The following is a 16,569-nucleotide window of genomic DNA, read 5'->3' as shown; positions in this document are numbered from 1 at the left end:
TTGTTGCTCACCTGCCAAAGAAGGAAGTATGACGGATACTGACTATGTCACTGCATTCAGATTATACATTTTGGTTACATTTCCTCCTTCCTTTCTTCCCCTAAGCTCCAAGGCAGATTTATCAGTCTGGAAATAATTTACCCAATCTAAATAATCTCAATTTGTAATCTCAATAGCTCTAATCTCTCTCTCTCTCTCTCTCTTTTAACTGAAGAATATGGCCAGGTAATAGCCTTCTGACTTTTACACAGCTTCATTCATAGCAACAAAAATTTATTATTTTCTTAAGAAGGAAAAAAAGGTTTATAAAGCATTTAAGAGTAAAATCAACAAAGAAGTAATGGCAAATTTAAATTACTCAACTTCCAGTGAAGATAATTATTTGGTATAATGGTTACCAATTGTGTGTTGCTATTGGTGACAAAGTGTACCAAAAAAACACTTACAAATACAAAGTGACAAAAATACACAGATAACTCCTAAGCTTCATTTTATTTAACACTTGAACCTTTGGCCTCACCAAAGTGTCTGGAGTTTGCTTGTTGTCATTTTACCATGGTGACTAATAAGGTACAAAACTATTTTGAGTTTTTCTCCTGCTCCACATTCCCTAGGTATAATTGCTGAAACAGTTAACACACACACATTTCAGAGTGAACTGATTTCTGGACCCAGATAGTTTGTAATTGGCTATGATGATTCAAGACATCTTGAACACTTGTTTAGAAGGCCCTCGCTTTCTCTTGAAAGTTTTGGAAGATCTAATCCTATTCCTATAGTAAAAAAGTTTATTTTGTTACTGGAAATGTTAGTCTGCATGTGGAAACATCTTGAATCAGATTACATGAGCTATGAGAGTTGCGAACAAACTGTATCATATTATGGATCCAAATTAACATGAAAACTGTGAAAATTAGCAGTTGATAAGCATCACAAACACAGATGCAACGTGTGATTGATCATATGGGTGCTAAAATAAAATGTCATTGAGTAAACAGTTTTTAAGATTTTTCCCAAGTCCTTTCATCTATAAAATTAGGAGCATTTATTTACAACTAAATAATTTCAGAATTTTCATATGAAAAGATCAAAAGTACTGAAGTGAGATGGCAAACTGGGCTGCAGTTTGGAAATCACAGCATGTTCAAGTGTCCATAGCCAACATGGTCTCAAGGGTGAAGCCATAAGAATTTAAGCCAATTATAGTCGAAAAATGACATGTAGTTAATTTTTCCTCTACCTTAGCATTTGCTACAGACTTGGTATTCCCCAAGGTACTCTATTCTTCAAACTTGAATGGGCCCAGTCATCAGGTCTGCTTAACTTGCCTATCTGTAGTCAGAAAACATGAACTATCATCTTTGGTGGATAGCATGTATAACATGATGAAGAGAAGAAACAGACAAAGCTTATAAAAAAGAAATGACCCACAATGAGGAATGGATTTTTAAGTTAGTCAGAAATGAGAACTTGTCTGAAATGCAAGTGCTTTGGGGAAAAAAAGTTCTACCTAATTAATGCATCTGATTCCTAGAAGATTCTAATGCTGGTTAATACTATGCCAAGTCACATGTAAACCTGCAAAACTTGTTCATCATATTGCCCTGAATTTTACCCAATCGTCTATTAGGCCATCTGTCACAGAGATCACTAAGATATTATCAGAGACCCGCCATGACGTCTTTGGCTAACTTCATGACCAAGTGAAATGAGGGTCCATAGACAAACTCTATTCATCATGCAAACCAATCTAGCACTATTGAATCTGTTTCTCCCACTACACACCTATGTCTCTATTTTAAAATAGAGTTTGATAACTTTTTGCATCATATTTTCTGCCTCTCTAATCAATAATTCTGTGAGCAGTATCATGTTCCCCTGTTCTCCTAGGGTTTTGCCTTACAATTGTCTGTGACCATCTTTCTACAGCATAATAGCTACTTCTTGCACAAATATCTATTGCTGTAATTATATACAATCTTCTACAGTCTTTAATGTCTGGGTCATAAATCCTGATGTTTTCCCTAACATTTGGGTAAACATTATATTTTCTTGTTTAGACTTTCCCCACTTAATGATATGAGGTCAAGTGACTGCTACTTATCAGACAACAGTCCTTTATTTCAATGCAAAAAGAAAAAAAAAAAACACAAAACACAAAAGAAGAGATGTTTTCTCACTTGTTTTGTGCTTCATTGTGAGTGATTTCTGTAACTTCCTGTTTTTTCTGTCAGAGCATGGCACTAAATTTGTTATGCATAGCTTTGGCTTATAGTTATTTCATATTAATACCAATATAAGCTTTGATAATTTCTTCATTAGTTATAGCTAACATTTTCATTGTGACCAGCCAGTTGACAGTTCTACAAGTCAGAAATACTGATTTTTTTTTCTCACTTTGAGCAATTTAAAAAACATTTAAAACCATCTCTTGGAGAGAAACATGGAAAGCCTCTCTAATGCAAATGTATCTTTGCACAATCCCAAAAGTTAATCAAAGCAAGCAAGAGTTAGTTGTTTTGTTGTGTGAACCCTGAATCTTAACATATAATTATTTTTACCTACTCTGTCTGTCTTGGCACAGATACTGCTGAGGTGACTGGTTCTTAGTTAACAGGGCGAGTGTTCTCAAGATTGCAGAGGGATCTCACACTCAAAGAGAAGGGGGCAGCACCCTATACAGACACAGCTGTCACACATGGGGAGCCACAGGTAAGTGAAATCCAAGGGCAGAGGTCATGTGTGTTATCCACCCTTAGAGTCCCAAGAGTTGGCATAATGCCCAGCATCAAGTCCAAGTGCTCAATCAATGTTTGGCGAATAAATGGGCAAAGAAACGAGTGAATGATGAATCGATGAGTGAGAAACACCTTTATTCCCCCTCTTTTTTCTTTTTGTAAACTCTCTAGATGGTAGATTACACAATAATAGTAAAACCTGAAAAACACAAGAAAGTTAGGTCCTACAGATTTCTGAATGGATAGTCTCTATTGTAAGTTATGAGTTCCTACAGATTGTATTTACAATTCACATGTTTAGGCACTGAGTTTTACCAGGAAGACAGAATATTTCAGTTCTATCCAAATTGGCTATATGGATCAAGTTACAGACACAATCTGGTGTTACGGAGGATGGAGAATAAATTCTGGAACAGAATATCAAATGAGAAAAAATAGGAAGAGTGAGTTAAAATAAAACTAGTTTCTTCATGTATCAGTGCGTTTCAGACAGGTCAATAATGCCAACCTAGAATTTGCACATACAAATCTTTACCTCCTACAAGAAAACATAAACCCCAGTCAAACAAATCTCTGTCATTTCTGCATTTATATGTAAATTCTAAAGAAAGTAAATTGTGGAGGTACAAATGAGCCCTTTTATTCTGAAAGGTGGAAGAACAACAGGGAAATCAGGGCCAGGACAGAAGCGATACCAGGAAAAGTCAGAGGTCAGGAAGAGGCCCATCCTTCAGAAGCGCTTGGCCTGAGTAGGGAATGAGGCACAGCAATAAACTGTGGGGGAAAATAAATAGCAAAACATGAACACAAACTCGTGGTGACATAACATCTGCCATTATTATTTGTCTTCAAGTCCCTGGAGATTTAACACTGCAGAGCTAGCGGTATATCAGCCAGATCATATTACTATTGTTTTTTCTGTTTCCTTTCAGTCTTTTTTTATGCCACTCATTGAAAGCATCTATTGATCCAACAGATACAATTCTGTCTCCTGTAAGAACTATATCATAAGCATCACCTCACTCTCCATTGGTCTTTCTGATTGTTAAATAAAATTATTTGGATTTGATATGTAACCTTAAAGTTTCATAAGCAAAGACACCAAGTAGCAGGTAGGTGAAAGCCATTTTCTTAAACAAAAGGTTCAAGTTATTTGTAGAACTATGAGGAAATATAAGAATTTTGTTTTGTGATGCCCTCAGTTACGGGGCAATCTATCCTGCCTTGAAAATGGGGGCAGCGGGGAGGGATCACACATAAACTTATAGGGTAAGACTGATGACATTAACTACAGGTGCCTATGAAGAACCATTGTTTCTAAGAAGCAAAGGTCTCTTGAGTCTTGCTGCTTTCTCCAGTGAGAGACTGACCTATGGCATAAAGGGCATTACAGAGAGGAGCTCCAAGTCCCTGAAGGTCAGGGATGAAAACAGAGAAGGGCTAAGCCTGAGTTCATTCACACCATCACAAAAAAAAAAAAAAAACCCTGAGACAAACAGCTTAGAAGATGAGTGTCAGGAAACAAATGTGTGGTTCATAATCTCTATTTAACTGGTAAAACAAGTAATGACATTTAATAAATATTTTGAACCATCCTTTAAAAAAATCAAGGTGGAGCCGGGCTCGGTGGCTCAGCCTGTAATCCCGCGCCTTTGGGAGGCTGAGGTGAGTGAATTGCCTGAGCCCGCGGGTTCGAGACCCGCCTGGGCAGTGAGACCTCATCTCTACAATAAATCAAAAAATCAGCTGGGTGTGGTGGCGCATGCCTGTAATTCCGGCTACTCGGAAGGCTGAGGTGGAAGGATCGCTGGAGCCCAGCAGGCCGAGGCTGCAGTGGCCGGGAGCGGCCACTGCACTCCAGTCTGGACGACAGAGTGAGACTCCAACTCAAAAAAAAAAAAAAAAATCAAGGTGTCCATGACTTACTTCTGGAAAAGACTTAGTTTTACATGAACCCAGAAGGAAGTTCTTAAAAATGGTTTATATGCCTAACCCGACTTCATGCTGCAAGTTAAAGCTTCAAGAGACACACCAGTTGTGATTATTTATGTCAGTTCAGTGCTTGAGCACTGACTTATGAAAATCGAGGACATCTGTCCTCAGTTTGCTTAATTAAAAATTTTACTTCTTTTCAGTGTTCCATTTATATTTGTTACTCCTTTGCAGTGGTATGCTGGTAAATGGTTAGTAATTAGCTCTCTGAAGAAGAAAAGTGTAAATAGATATAATTGGTTTTACTGATCTAAATGATAGGTAGATCAAAATTTATAAGGAATAATAAAATACGCAAAACTATTTTTTGTAAATTCTACATAGCTAGTTGATTCTCATATAATGCTTTCATTAATTTTTGCCAGATCCTCTCATCTGTAGCCAGCCTACGATTGCTATTGACAAACAAATACAGTTTCAACATGAATGTAGGCTGATAATTTTGTTTATGTTAAAGAGGAGGACAAAAATGAAGCCAGGAAGATGTTAGAATTTTATTTATTTGTCAATCACATGAATGACTTTGCTGAATCAGTACGTTTTTTTTAAATGAAGGAACAATTCAATTTTTTCATTATTCACAGTGCATTGGCTACAGATATGACATGCTTTTGTATTTAATTTGCATTATTAACATTTCCCAATAATGGTCTTCTATCTAAACAACTAACAAAACCATAAATCAAGACAGGATTTGTAACACTTGCCAATTTCAATGGTGTAAATACTTCTTCCACAGCTGATTATTCACTATTAACATTGGTTACTAAATGTGGTGCTGTGAAGAAGTGCAGTAGCATATGGTTACATAGTATTTCCTCTTTTCTATAGCATTGAATCCTAGATCCAATACATGTAAATAACTTCAACAACATAGAAATAATAGAACTATAGTAAAACAATTAGAAAGTGATGAGTTTTAGTATTTGTTACTTTTGTTTTGAATACTATATATAATTGTAAGCTTGTATAATAGACTTTTTAAAAATGGTTCTGTTTAGCAACTGGCTTGCAAAATTTCTGAGATTTTAATAATCTGCCTGGATAGTAGTCGCAGTCCTGCGCCACTGAGTTGTCACTAAGTTCTTTAATTCTCTCTCATGTTAATGACATTGTGCCATACAAATACAAAGCTAAGAAGTAATTAGCAAAAACAAGCAAGTTCATGGCTTTTTAAAAATGCTGTATGTAGATCTGTTGTGATTGTCATAGCTTCATTTCTAAGTAGCATTCAACCTTTAGTCCCTTTTGGATGTATTTAATGGTTTTCAAGGTTCAATAACAACAGGCTAAAAGTTTAGTTCCATTTTTTTCTAATGTACTTTTGAGTAGGGACAGATTCTGCTCCCACAGTCAACAATTTCCTTCCTTTTTATGAAAAGGCCCTTCTGCTCACAATCCACTTCCTGTTTTCCTGGACGCTGTGCCTTTTCCCATGGCAGCAGGAGCAGCTGGGTGGCTGGCCCTCTTGCCAGGGAAGGAAAGAGGCAGAAAACCACTAACCAAGGGCAAGGATGTCCCCTGGGCTTGCTCTGAGCTCCATACCTGTAGGGTTTCATGGGTGCTTCTCATGACAAACAGGACTCACAAAACTATGTTTGTATCACAAACTTTAGAAGTGACTGCTTTGTTTTGAAACGGGCATAGGGTTTAGTCTGGGTTTAAATTTTAGAGTAAGGCATTAGGTGACTCTAAAGAGGCCTGATCCCAACCTAAGGGGCATGAGTTAAGTTCTTGTCCGACCTTCTCCAGTTCTACGCGCCTTGCTCAGGCATGGTTATACACAGAGCCAGCAACTGTTGGTGAACATCTGGCCCCCGCAAGTAGAGGCCAGATTAACAGCCATCAAATATTTAAAGCTGTGTCCCAAAATATTCCTAGACTTTCAGTTCCTAACTTGCCTAAAATGTAAATTATTTTTATTAATTTTGCATTGTTCAAACTCCAGTTAGTGTTTTCTAATTCAAAATGGATAGTTCACTTCTCCCATTTTGTTTCCATATTTTAGAATTTTGTTTACGTGCTTTAGATCGGGACTCTTGTTCACACATGTAAAATCAATTAGCTAGAAATAACATCATGGAGTGTCTCTGAGGTTGCTCAGAACAGGAGAAAATGACCTATGTTCCCTCTGTGCCTTCACAGCCCTTTTGTCATCTCCCCTACACAGGTATAGGAGATGACAAAAGGGCTCAAGCCTGGCATAGGAAAATGTGTAAGAAAATTACCTTCATTGGATGTTTTAATTTTAACAATGTAAAGTAAAATGAAGATCTATAATTTGAGCTCCATATGCATTGATCTTTAAATCTCCAGGGTCTTCTAACTAAAATAGTAACTGATAACTTGTTAATAGCCTAATTGTAATCAGCACTGCAAATCTTATTAACAAACAATTCAATGCAACTAATAGAATAGGCTCCGTTATTGTGATTCGCAATGAAGGTTCATCTGAAATCAAATGTCAGCAGGAAGCAAGCTGATTAGAAAGTTATGGGGAAAAAAAATCCATACACACACACGTATATTAGTACATGGTTAGCTATCTAAAGGTCAGTATGAAAGCATATTAATAAGAAACCAACTGATTCAAGAGCACAGACCTGAGAGCCATTATTCCATTGTTCTTATAATTGGGCTGGGAACCTCAAACACAGCCTCACAGCCTCAGTGGTGATAGACTTTGTGACATTAGGTCGTGAGAGGGTACGTGGCTCCACTGCTCTTCCCTCACACACATGATACTTATTTACCAGCTCAGACTCTACCAGTTGTCCTGATTATGACAGCCAGGAAGATGTGGACAGCAGGAAACAAGAATCTCAGTTCCACACAAGGTGATGCCAGGGAGCATGTCTTTACCTTCGACCACATACACCTTTGCACTTGCCCCAAGCTGGCTTTAAAAAGGTGCTGCACTTTCTACTGTAAACTCACTCTGGAAGCAATACAATTATGCTCTCCATAGCAGGAAGTAATTTTAAGTGAGAACCAGTCTTCCTAAGATTCATTAGTTGAACACACAGCTTCACCAACACTATTCTGTTAAACTCTTATACTAAGATGATCAAGAAACCACAGTCTAGCCAGGCTCGGTGGCTCAGACTGTAATTCCCCACATTGGGAGGCCAAGGTGAGTGAATTGCCTGAGCCCATGGGTTCGAGAACAGCCTGGGCAACTTGGCGAGACCTCATCTTTAACAATAAATCAAAAAAATTAGCCGGGCACAGTAGCGCATGCCTGTAGTTCCAGTTCCTTGGAAGGCTGAGGCGGAAGGATCGTTGGAGCCCAGCGGGTCAAGGCTGCGGTGGCCGGGAGCATGCCACTGCACTCCAGTCTGGGCAACAGAGTGAGACTCCAACTCAAAAAAAAAAAAAAGAAAGAAACCACAGTCTTTAGTCTCTGGATACTGAATGGACATATTTTAATGCTAGGAGCATTTCCAGCATTTCCTCTGTTCTGTAAAAGCAGAAAAGGAAAAATATAGGAGGAGGCCAGGCCTGAGGTGGTCAGTCCTGCACTGAAACTGTCCTTCCAGGAGGACGGTTTCTTGGCAATTTTTGACTTTTCAGAGCATTGGCCGAACTGTCTGAGTCAAGTGATCCACTTGATCTTTACCACTGGAACACCATCCTCTCTCTGCACCCACTCATCCTATTTTTTACATCCTCCAGACTATAATCCAACTGAAGGTTGCAACCCAAGTATGGTGGGCTCTGCTGGTTGCTCATGCAGCACATGTCACTCACTTTCCCAGTTAAAAGAACTCAGAACTCCAGTGTTCACCAGTGGCTTCCATCTACCTCAGGGAATGCTGGCCCTACCTGTAACTGTCAGGCCTGGCTCATCTAAGGTGATTCCACTCTTGCTAGAGATGGGTGAGTGTATTACTCAAGTGTATTACTCAAACTTGAGTGGGGGTTTCTGGGAAAGGTTTCCCTTCTCCTACAAAACTATTAAAAGAGACAGTCTCTCTTCTTCCTTGGAAATTTCAGGTGTTTGGATGCATGCAGCAGCCATAAGGCCCCTTGCTACCAGCCTGAGGAGGAAGCCAACCCCAAAGACGATACAAAGAAAAGATGGAAAGAACCAAGATCCTTGATGACAACTTTAGCCTTCAGATTCAACTGACACTGAAGTCAGACCCACTCTGGGATATCTGTTCTATGAGCTAAGACATTTCCTAATTGCTCTCATGTTCAATTTACATTAGTCATCTATTGCTGCACAAAAAAATTGCTCCAAAACTTAGAGACTTAAAACAGTAAGCATTCAACATCCCACAGTTTCTGTGGGTCTAGAATCTGGGCACAGCTCAGCTGAGTGCCTCTGACTCAAGGCCTCACAAACCTGCAGCTAAGGTGTGGATCAGGGCTGTGGTCTCCTCTGAAGGCTCTACCATGGGAGGGTCTGCTCCCAACCTCAGTCAAGTGGCTGCCAGCAGGATTCCACAATCATGGTCAATGGACTGAGGGCTCCGTTCCTCACTGGCTGTTGGCTGGAGGTCCCCTCAGCTCTTTGCCATGCAGGTTTTCCATGGAGCAGCTCACAGCATGGCAGCTGGCTTGTTTTTCTCAGAGTGAGAACAGGTGCCTAAGATGGAGGCCCCAGTCTTCTTCTACCCTAATCTTGGAAGTGAGAAGGGACATCCCATTACCCTTGCCATATTCTATTCCTTATCTAGGCATCATTAAGGTCAGTCCACATTCCAGGGGAGAAGGTTACACAAGGGAGTGAACACAGGTGGCAGGGAACACTAAAATCCACATGAGAGGGACCCTGCACATCTAGATGCGTCCTACCAGACAGGTCAGAGTAGAGAACCACTCAAGAAGAAGCAAAGGTTGGGATACGGAATTCCACAGAGATTTTTGCACCTTTCTCAAGGATAACTGCAACAAGTCTTTGATACAATATTGACTATTCTGAGGGTATCCTTTAGACAGACCTGAAATGAGGGTCCTGGATGCTCTTTACACTGGTAAACATCTTATTTTAATGAAGTTGAAAGGAATAGCGTATTCTGATGTGACTGATGCTTAAAATTCCCACAGTGACTCATATTCTAGTATATTTCTTTGTTGAACATATGCGATGTGTCAGGCACCGGTTTGAAGGATGGATGCACATATGAATGACTGTTAAAACTTCCAAGTGGCTTAAACCAGCAGAGGAGACACATGACAGGTGTGTGTAACATGTATAATGAGTAAAGGATATGCACCAAGACCATCGTCGGAGAAGACATTATTCACCCTCGAGGGCATGGTAGGGTTGCCAGAGCCTACTCCTGAGAGGCACAGAGCATGCACAGAAAACTCACCCTGTTTGGTTATGGCCTGAGCATGTAGAAAACTCACGCATCTGTGTCTGGGCTAGGTACACTGAGGGTGAGCCGGAGAACCAGTGACTTACAGGTGGCCTCTTAAGCCACATACAGATGAGTGAATTGTTACTCTACCTCTTCTGAACAACTGACTACAAACCAAACATTAATTCAAAGGAGTCCAGAAGTCCCATGCAGCCTTCATTTTGCCTTTGTTCCAGGTAATTGTGGTCTTCGTGACCATGCGTCAAGTGCCAATAACCATTTCAACATTAAAAGGCAGTGAGAGGTTTGTCCTTGACCTAAGTTCCCATAAAAGTCATCAAAAGGTCAGCCATGGAAAGGTGGTTGGCAGCAACAAAGCCATCAGGCTTGCGACCGGGTCAAGGTCCTACAGAGGTCAGAGAGGGGACAAGGGAACACCTGAAGCAGAAAGGCCTGGAGGAGAAAAGACCCCAGGAAAGGGTGGCAATGAAGCGACCTAGTTACGTCTTCTCCTCACCTTCTACGTCTGCAGACAAATCCATCATCTACTAGTTTCTTTAATCTTTAATCTTATAAAGGTTAGCTGTGCTTACTGGTTTTCAAGAAAGTGTACTGTCTCCTTTTTAACAACCTAAGTAGAATATATTATCTGGTGTCCAAATCACAACAGATATGTGAAAGTTCAAGGTGCTGTGCAAGATAAGTGCTGGGTGATGGGTGGAGCAAAGATGAAGGGTTTGAGAACCCACAAAGAGAAACATGCTATTCTGCTTATGATGGTGAGACCTGCCAGCTTGGTTTCCCCGTGAGGGTGGTGCCTTCCCCTCAGAACTGTGAGGTAGGAAGTGACCTTCTCTGAGATGCTTGGTGGATAGCCTGGCTCTTGTAAGTACTCAGGGTAAATTCCTCCCATAAGCACAGCATTCCTTATACAAGGAACAAAATTTTAAAATTAAACTCAGAAGGAGATATGCAAGAGCTTTCAGCTGGCATAAAAATGTGAGCTTTCATGCAATCAAAAATGAGCAGAAATTTGACTGGGAGAGAGGGGGGATGCTTGTGTTGCAGGGACACACATTCATACCCAACACGTAGGAGCCACTTTGCCTCTTTGGAGACAGGTGAAAGGAGCACCCAGATTTAACATTATGGATTTAAAAAATGGAAAACAAAGGATTCATTTTCCTTCTATTTTTTTTTAAAGTCTTTCAGGCAAGTTGCATTCTATCTGCTGGAATAGGCAATCCCAGTTTTCAATGCCATAAACAATGGCCAGGCCAGTTCTGTTGATCAGAAGCTCCCAGCTGGATGAGCACCATGTGGTGCACAAGCAGCCAGGAGCAGGGAGTGGGAGAGGGAAGCGTGTCAAGCCCTGGAGACCTGTGCAAGGTGCCAGATCGGGTTCTGCCAGGGAGAGTGAGATGAAATCGGTCAGCACCCATCCAACACCTCATAGGGCCACCTCTTCCCTCACCTCCGGTGTCCCCTTCACGCCACTGCTGGCACCTCAGGGGCCGTGAGAGGTGAAGAGGAGGGGGCAAGGTGCAGGATGATGCTGAGGGCAGAGGAGGTCCTGGGTGACAGGTGCATGGGGAAGTGACCTGGGGAGAGAGCTGGAAAGGGCACGAGAAGAAAAACGGAGCCACCTGGCGAGAAGAAAGGGAGTCTGGTCTTGTGCCTGTTGCTTCATTCCACTCGCTGCTTTGTCCCACTCTCAGACCTGGGAAGGTCTAAGGACAGGAAATGTGTTCACAGCTCCACAGAGATGCAGGAAGAGGCTTGAGTGCTACAGCCTGATGCGGCCTCGGTAGGACCTCTCCCACGGCTTGTCTGCCCGTCACTCCAGTCAACGCTGCACCAGAACAGCGAGTGCCCCCCAAACACAGGGAGGCCCGGGGGGAGTGAGGGTCTGTGAGTATGCAGGCAGTCAGCCATGGGAATGCATAAGGACTTTAACCTGGCTCGTCCATCCCGCGCAGGCTGACACAAAGCCACCGGTCCCTGGATTGCTCCTTGAATCCCTATGGTTGTACTCAGCTTTACCATTTTCATTCTGCAGGTTCTCCCAGGGAGGAGACTCCGTGGGTGGGGACAGCAGTTGCAGTCATGGGCACTGGAGCTCACGGCCTTGGAAGACGAGGCTTTAAACGCCTCTTTTCAGAGAGGAAATGGCTCCAGAGCCATCTCTCTGCACTGCAGCTGCCATCTTTCTGAATGCCTTTTTATAAAATCCATTTGCATTCAGAAGCATGTCTAATGTCAAGATGATCAAATGCATTTTAAGGGTGGAAAAGAAGTATTTGTGAGGAAAGAAAATGAATCGGGATTATTTTACCTGGAGAAAGTCAATAAGTAATCCAGCAATTATCTTCTTCACCCAGAAGCGGGCAGGCAGCTGGCTGTCATTTTCAAAGAAGACAGGAAAAGATCAAGTGGCTCAGGGTGGGATAGGGTGAACTTCCTAGCCAGGGGGCTGCACGTGCTCCCATGGGCACCAGCGGGTGCTGGGCCAAATGCAGGGAAATACCATGCTACTGTGGCCTGCAGTGCAGGATGATGTTCACTTCATGAAGAAGGGTCACCCTGCTGCTGAGACACGCTGAAGGGGTTTGAGCATAGGCCTGCGGTAGACGTGACCTGAGAGTGTGTCATTAAGCGCGTGAAACTGTTACCCATCTGGAAGGGAATTTCTGTCCATAGTGCTTACTAAAGTCCAAAAGAAATCACAGGAAACAGGGAAAGCCACATACCCGACAGGGTGTGCCAAGAAGGAGAAACCAAATAGGACTTTAGTAATGGCTGTTGGTTGGGACGTTACTCCTGGCTCTCCCATCCTGTGGAGGCTGCCACAAAACCACTGGTCCTAGGACTGTTCCTTGATTGCCAATCAAGCTGCGACCCCCTCCACAACTCCAGTTTCCCTTTACAGAGAAAAATGCTAGCTCTTGGCCACTGGCCACACGGCTCAAAGGCTGAATTAAAAATGAATTCCTCCCGGTGTTGAGCAGGACACCCTCGGGCACACTCACAGCTTGGCAGCCCAGTGAGCCCAGCGACAGAATCACACAGGGCCCCCTGGATGGCTGTCGCTGCCTGTGGGCATAATGCTCTGAGGTCTAATCTGAGGAACATCCCCTCCCAGTTGACTCTCTCTACCCACAAGGTACAGCTTTAGCTGAAGTCTGGCCATATGTAGGAACGGTTAGCTGGTTAAGTCATCCAGAGTACATTTCCTGTGAGACTGAACACACTGCATTGAGCATTGAGGAAGAAGAGCTGAGAAGGAAAGGCACACACACCCAAGGTAAGAATGGAAAGTCTGGAAACCTAGCCCCGACATGATCAGCAGTGACCAGAGAGATGAACGGTCCACATACAGTTTGAACGGAAGCAAGAGGCACATACGTTTGGGTCTCAGGTCTGAGGCCTCGGAACCAGCGCCTTCCCCAGGAAAGCTGAGAGGCTCCGCCGCGTCTGTATCGGGAGGAGGGTAGGGCGGGGGCGGGGGGAGCACTAACTGGGGTGGTCCCCGAGCAGTGCCTCTGGGAGGCTTTTGTGGCACCTGCCGTCCGCCACCTACATGGAATCAACAGGGAGTTACTTCAAAGGTCACACCAAAAGGTTCCCGCCTTCCGACAGAGGGCACGCTGCCATCACTCGCCAGGCACCAGATCCAGTCTCATCCAGCACTTGATCCGCCCACCTGGCACCAGCCACAGCCAACCACACTCACACTTTCGCATTTTGCAGCCATAGTGTTCCATCACCCGGCCCATTTGGAAAGACGTGTCTGGTTGAAACTTGTTTCTGGCAGGCACAGTGACTTAAATGCTGGGCTTGAAAAACGTCTCAAAACTCCCCTAGGGCCGGGCACAGTGGCTCATGTCTATAATCCCAGCATTTTGGGAGGCCGAGGCTAGAGGATTGCCTGAGCCTAGGGGTTGGAGGCCAGCCTGGGTAACTTGGAGAGACCTCGTCTCTACAATAAACCAAAAAGTTAGTCAGGCGTGGTCGTGTGCACCTGTAGTCCCAGCTACTTGGGAGGCTAAGATGGAAGGACCGTCTGAGCCCAGCAGGTTGAGGCTGCGGTAACTGTGATAGTGTTACTGCACTCCAGCCTAGGTGACAGAGTAAGACTCCATCTCAAAAATAAATAAATAAATAAATGAAAAAAGCCCCCTAAACAGCTTTGTCAAGTTAAAAGAGGATCCTTTGGTTTGTGTTAGTCTTTTTCTGGTTCACAGACTGGTTTTTCACCTTACTCTTGCCTTTCTGTATCCTTTAATTTACTATGGCGAGATTAACCGTTGATTTAGCGTATCTCTTTTCCGACCCCTGACACTTTCTGCCTCTGCGGTTGTTTAGGGTTAGGCTTCTCAAAGTTTGTTCTGAAGAGCGTCCTGAGCTGCAGAGAGTTGGGGTGTGTGTGCTCAGCTGCACTTTTTCTCTCAGACCATTGGAGCAGCTCTGTCTATACGTTGGTAATACATTTAAAAATTTGTTGAAAATGGTTTTCTAATGCTCATGCAATTTTTGACAGTCAATGACTCAACAGAACAAATGACATGAATTACTAGGGTCATGAGTCATATTTACTATTATTTCTAGTAAATAGTCATATTTACTATTATTTGTACACCCATTTTTTGTATACTCCACTTTTTGTATAAAATGTCACCAGGAAACTCCTTGACAGTTGCAAAGTGATCCCTGTCTTAAGGAAGTCCTCGTACCCAAGAATCTTCTGGGCCTCTTGCTAAGGGATAATCAGGAATCTGGGCTATCTGACAGTGGGGGGAAACTATAAGAGGTGGAGGGGAAGGAAGGTAGGCTTAACGGTAGTCAATATCTGTCTGGGGACAGGGAGACACCCTTTATCAACAAGGGTGCCCGAATGAAGCATATTTGTATACCTAACCCTTAACTGTATCCCACAATATTAAAATAAAATATATTGATTAAAAAAAAAAGAAAGAGCCGGGCTCGGTGGCTCAGCCTGTAATCCCGTGCCTTTGGGAGGCTGAGGTGAGTGGATTGCCTGAGCCCGTGGGTTCAAGACCCGCCTGGGCAACTTGGCAAGACCTCATCTCTACAATAAATAAAAAATTAGCCGGGCATGGTAGCATGCGCCTGTAATTCCAGCTACTTGGAAGGCTGAGGTGGAAGGATCGCCAGAGCCCAGCAGGTCGAGGCTGCGGTGGCCGGGAGTGGCCACAGCCCTCCAGCCTGGGAGACAGAGTGAGACTCCAACTCAAACAAAAGAAAGAAAGAAAGAAAACCACTTTCTTCAAGCTTTACAGTTTAGAATCTTCTAATAATTGATAGACTCCATGCTTCACTGGATTACTAATAAAAATATAAAGAGACACTATTTCTTCATCAAGACATACATCCATTTGTCCCTTCTCTTGGCTATAGTACTCTAAGTATGGAAAAACATTAATCTCCCCATATCAAAATATCATTTCCTCCCTCAAAGGCACATAAGCCATAATCTGTGTGGGCCATGCGGTCTGTTGAGTCCTGGAAAGTGACATCATGTGAGACGTCTCCCTGGGGTAAGGCCCATAGGAAGAACAGACTTCACTCCACTTTTTGTATACCAAAAAATGTAGGTCAAGACCCCAATTCAGTTAGTTACAGCACTATTTTCATGCAGGGTATAAAATAAACTTTTCTATGTCTAGATTTCTGAATAGAAAAGTCATTCTACTTTTTTGTGGGGGTGAACAGGGGCTACTTTAAAAAACAAAACAAACAAAAAACCCTAAAGTCAAGGCTGCTTACAAGTTCTGCTGTGGTTTTAATTCACAAGGATTTCTGGTGGGATGGAAGTTTGGCATAAAATTGCCACCGAGACCTTCTACGATATATCTTGTCCTAAAAAAATATCAACATCGTTTTCAGTAGGAAAGAAGCTTCTGGACGTCTCAATCCTCATGGTTTATGGAAAAAAGAAAAAGGCTTGTAGCAAATTACTACTACTCAAGTCTCCTCCTTGCAATGCTTCTTAGTGAAGACGCTGTTCCTGAAACTGTTTTAAAGCATCTGCCTCCAGTCTCCCCTGCCATCTGTGGGTACCGGCTGACACCATATGCCTGGAATGGGTTCTCCAAGCACATTGGACATGAGGATTTGGTCCCCGAGGGCTGAATCAGGGGGCTCTTCCCTGGGTTGAAATAGGATGTCTGGCCTGGAGGTGGGCATGACTCAACCACATCCATATGGCCACTTAAAAAGGATGCTTCTTAGAACGCCAACAGGGATTTTTGTCTCTTTACCAAGAATGGGGAGAAAGCTTAGAAGGAAGAATGGAGCTGGGCTCGGTGGCACAGCCTGTAATCCCGCACCTTGGGAGGCTGAGGTGAGTGGACTGCCTGAGCCCACAGGTTCGAGACCCACCTGGGCAACTTGGTGAGACCTCATCTCTACAATAAATCAAAAAATCAGCCGGGCGTAGTAGTGCGTGCCTGTAGTTCCGGCTACTTGGAAGGCTGAGGCGGCAGGATCGCCAGAGCCCAGCAGGT

General features: G+C 43.0%; 1 protein-coding gene across 3 annotated transcripts in view; it reads right to left on the bottom strand.

Annotated features, from left to right (window-relative positions):
* COBL (cordon-bleu WH2 repeat protein) overlaps positions 1-16,569 on the bottom strand; it is a 229,771-nt gene that overhangs the window by 68,325 nt on the left and 144,877 nt on the right. For 2 of the 3 annotated variants that reach the window (XM_008052294.1, XM_008052295.1), the window contains exon 8: positions 13,448-13,618. The exons of the other annotated variant lie outside the window; for it this stretch is intronic. In XM_008052294.1, coding sequence (XP_008050485.1) covers positions 13,448-13,618 — 171 coding nt within the window. The remainder of the gene's footprint in view (positions 1-13,447; positions 13,619-16,569) is intronic. 3 annotated transcript variants of the gene reach the window in all.

This window comes from Carlito syrichta, unplaced genomic scaffold, assembly GCF_000164805.1.
Source record: "Carlito syrichta isolate Samal-C Ts95f unplaced genomic scaffold, Tarsius_syrichta-2.0.1 Scaffold271499, whole genome shotgun sequence".
Taxonomy (NCBI): domain Eukaryota; kingdom Metazoa; phylum Chordata; class Mammalia; order Primates; family Tarsiidae; genus Carlito; species Carlito syrichta.
Note: the sequence above shows the minus strand (reverse complement) of the source record. Positions and strands in the feature narration are given on the sequence as shown.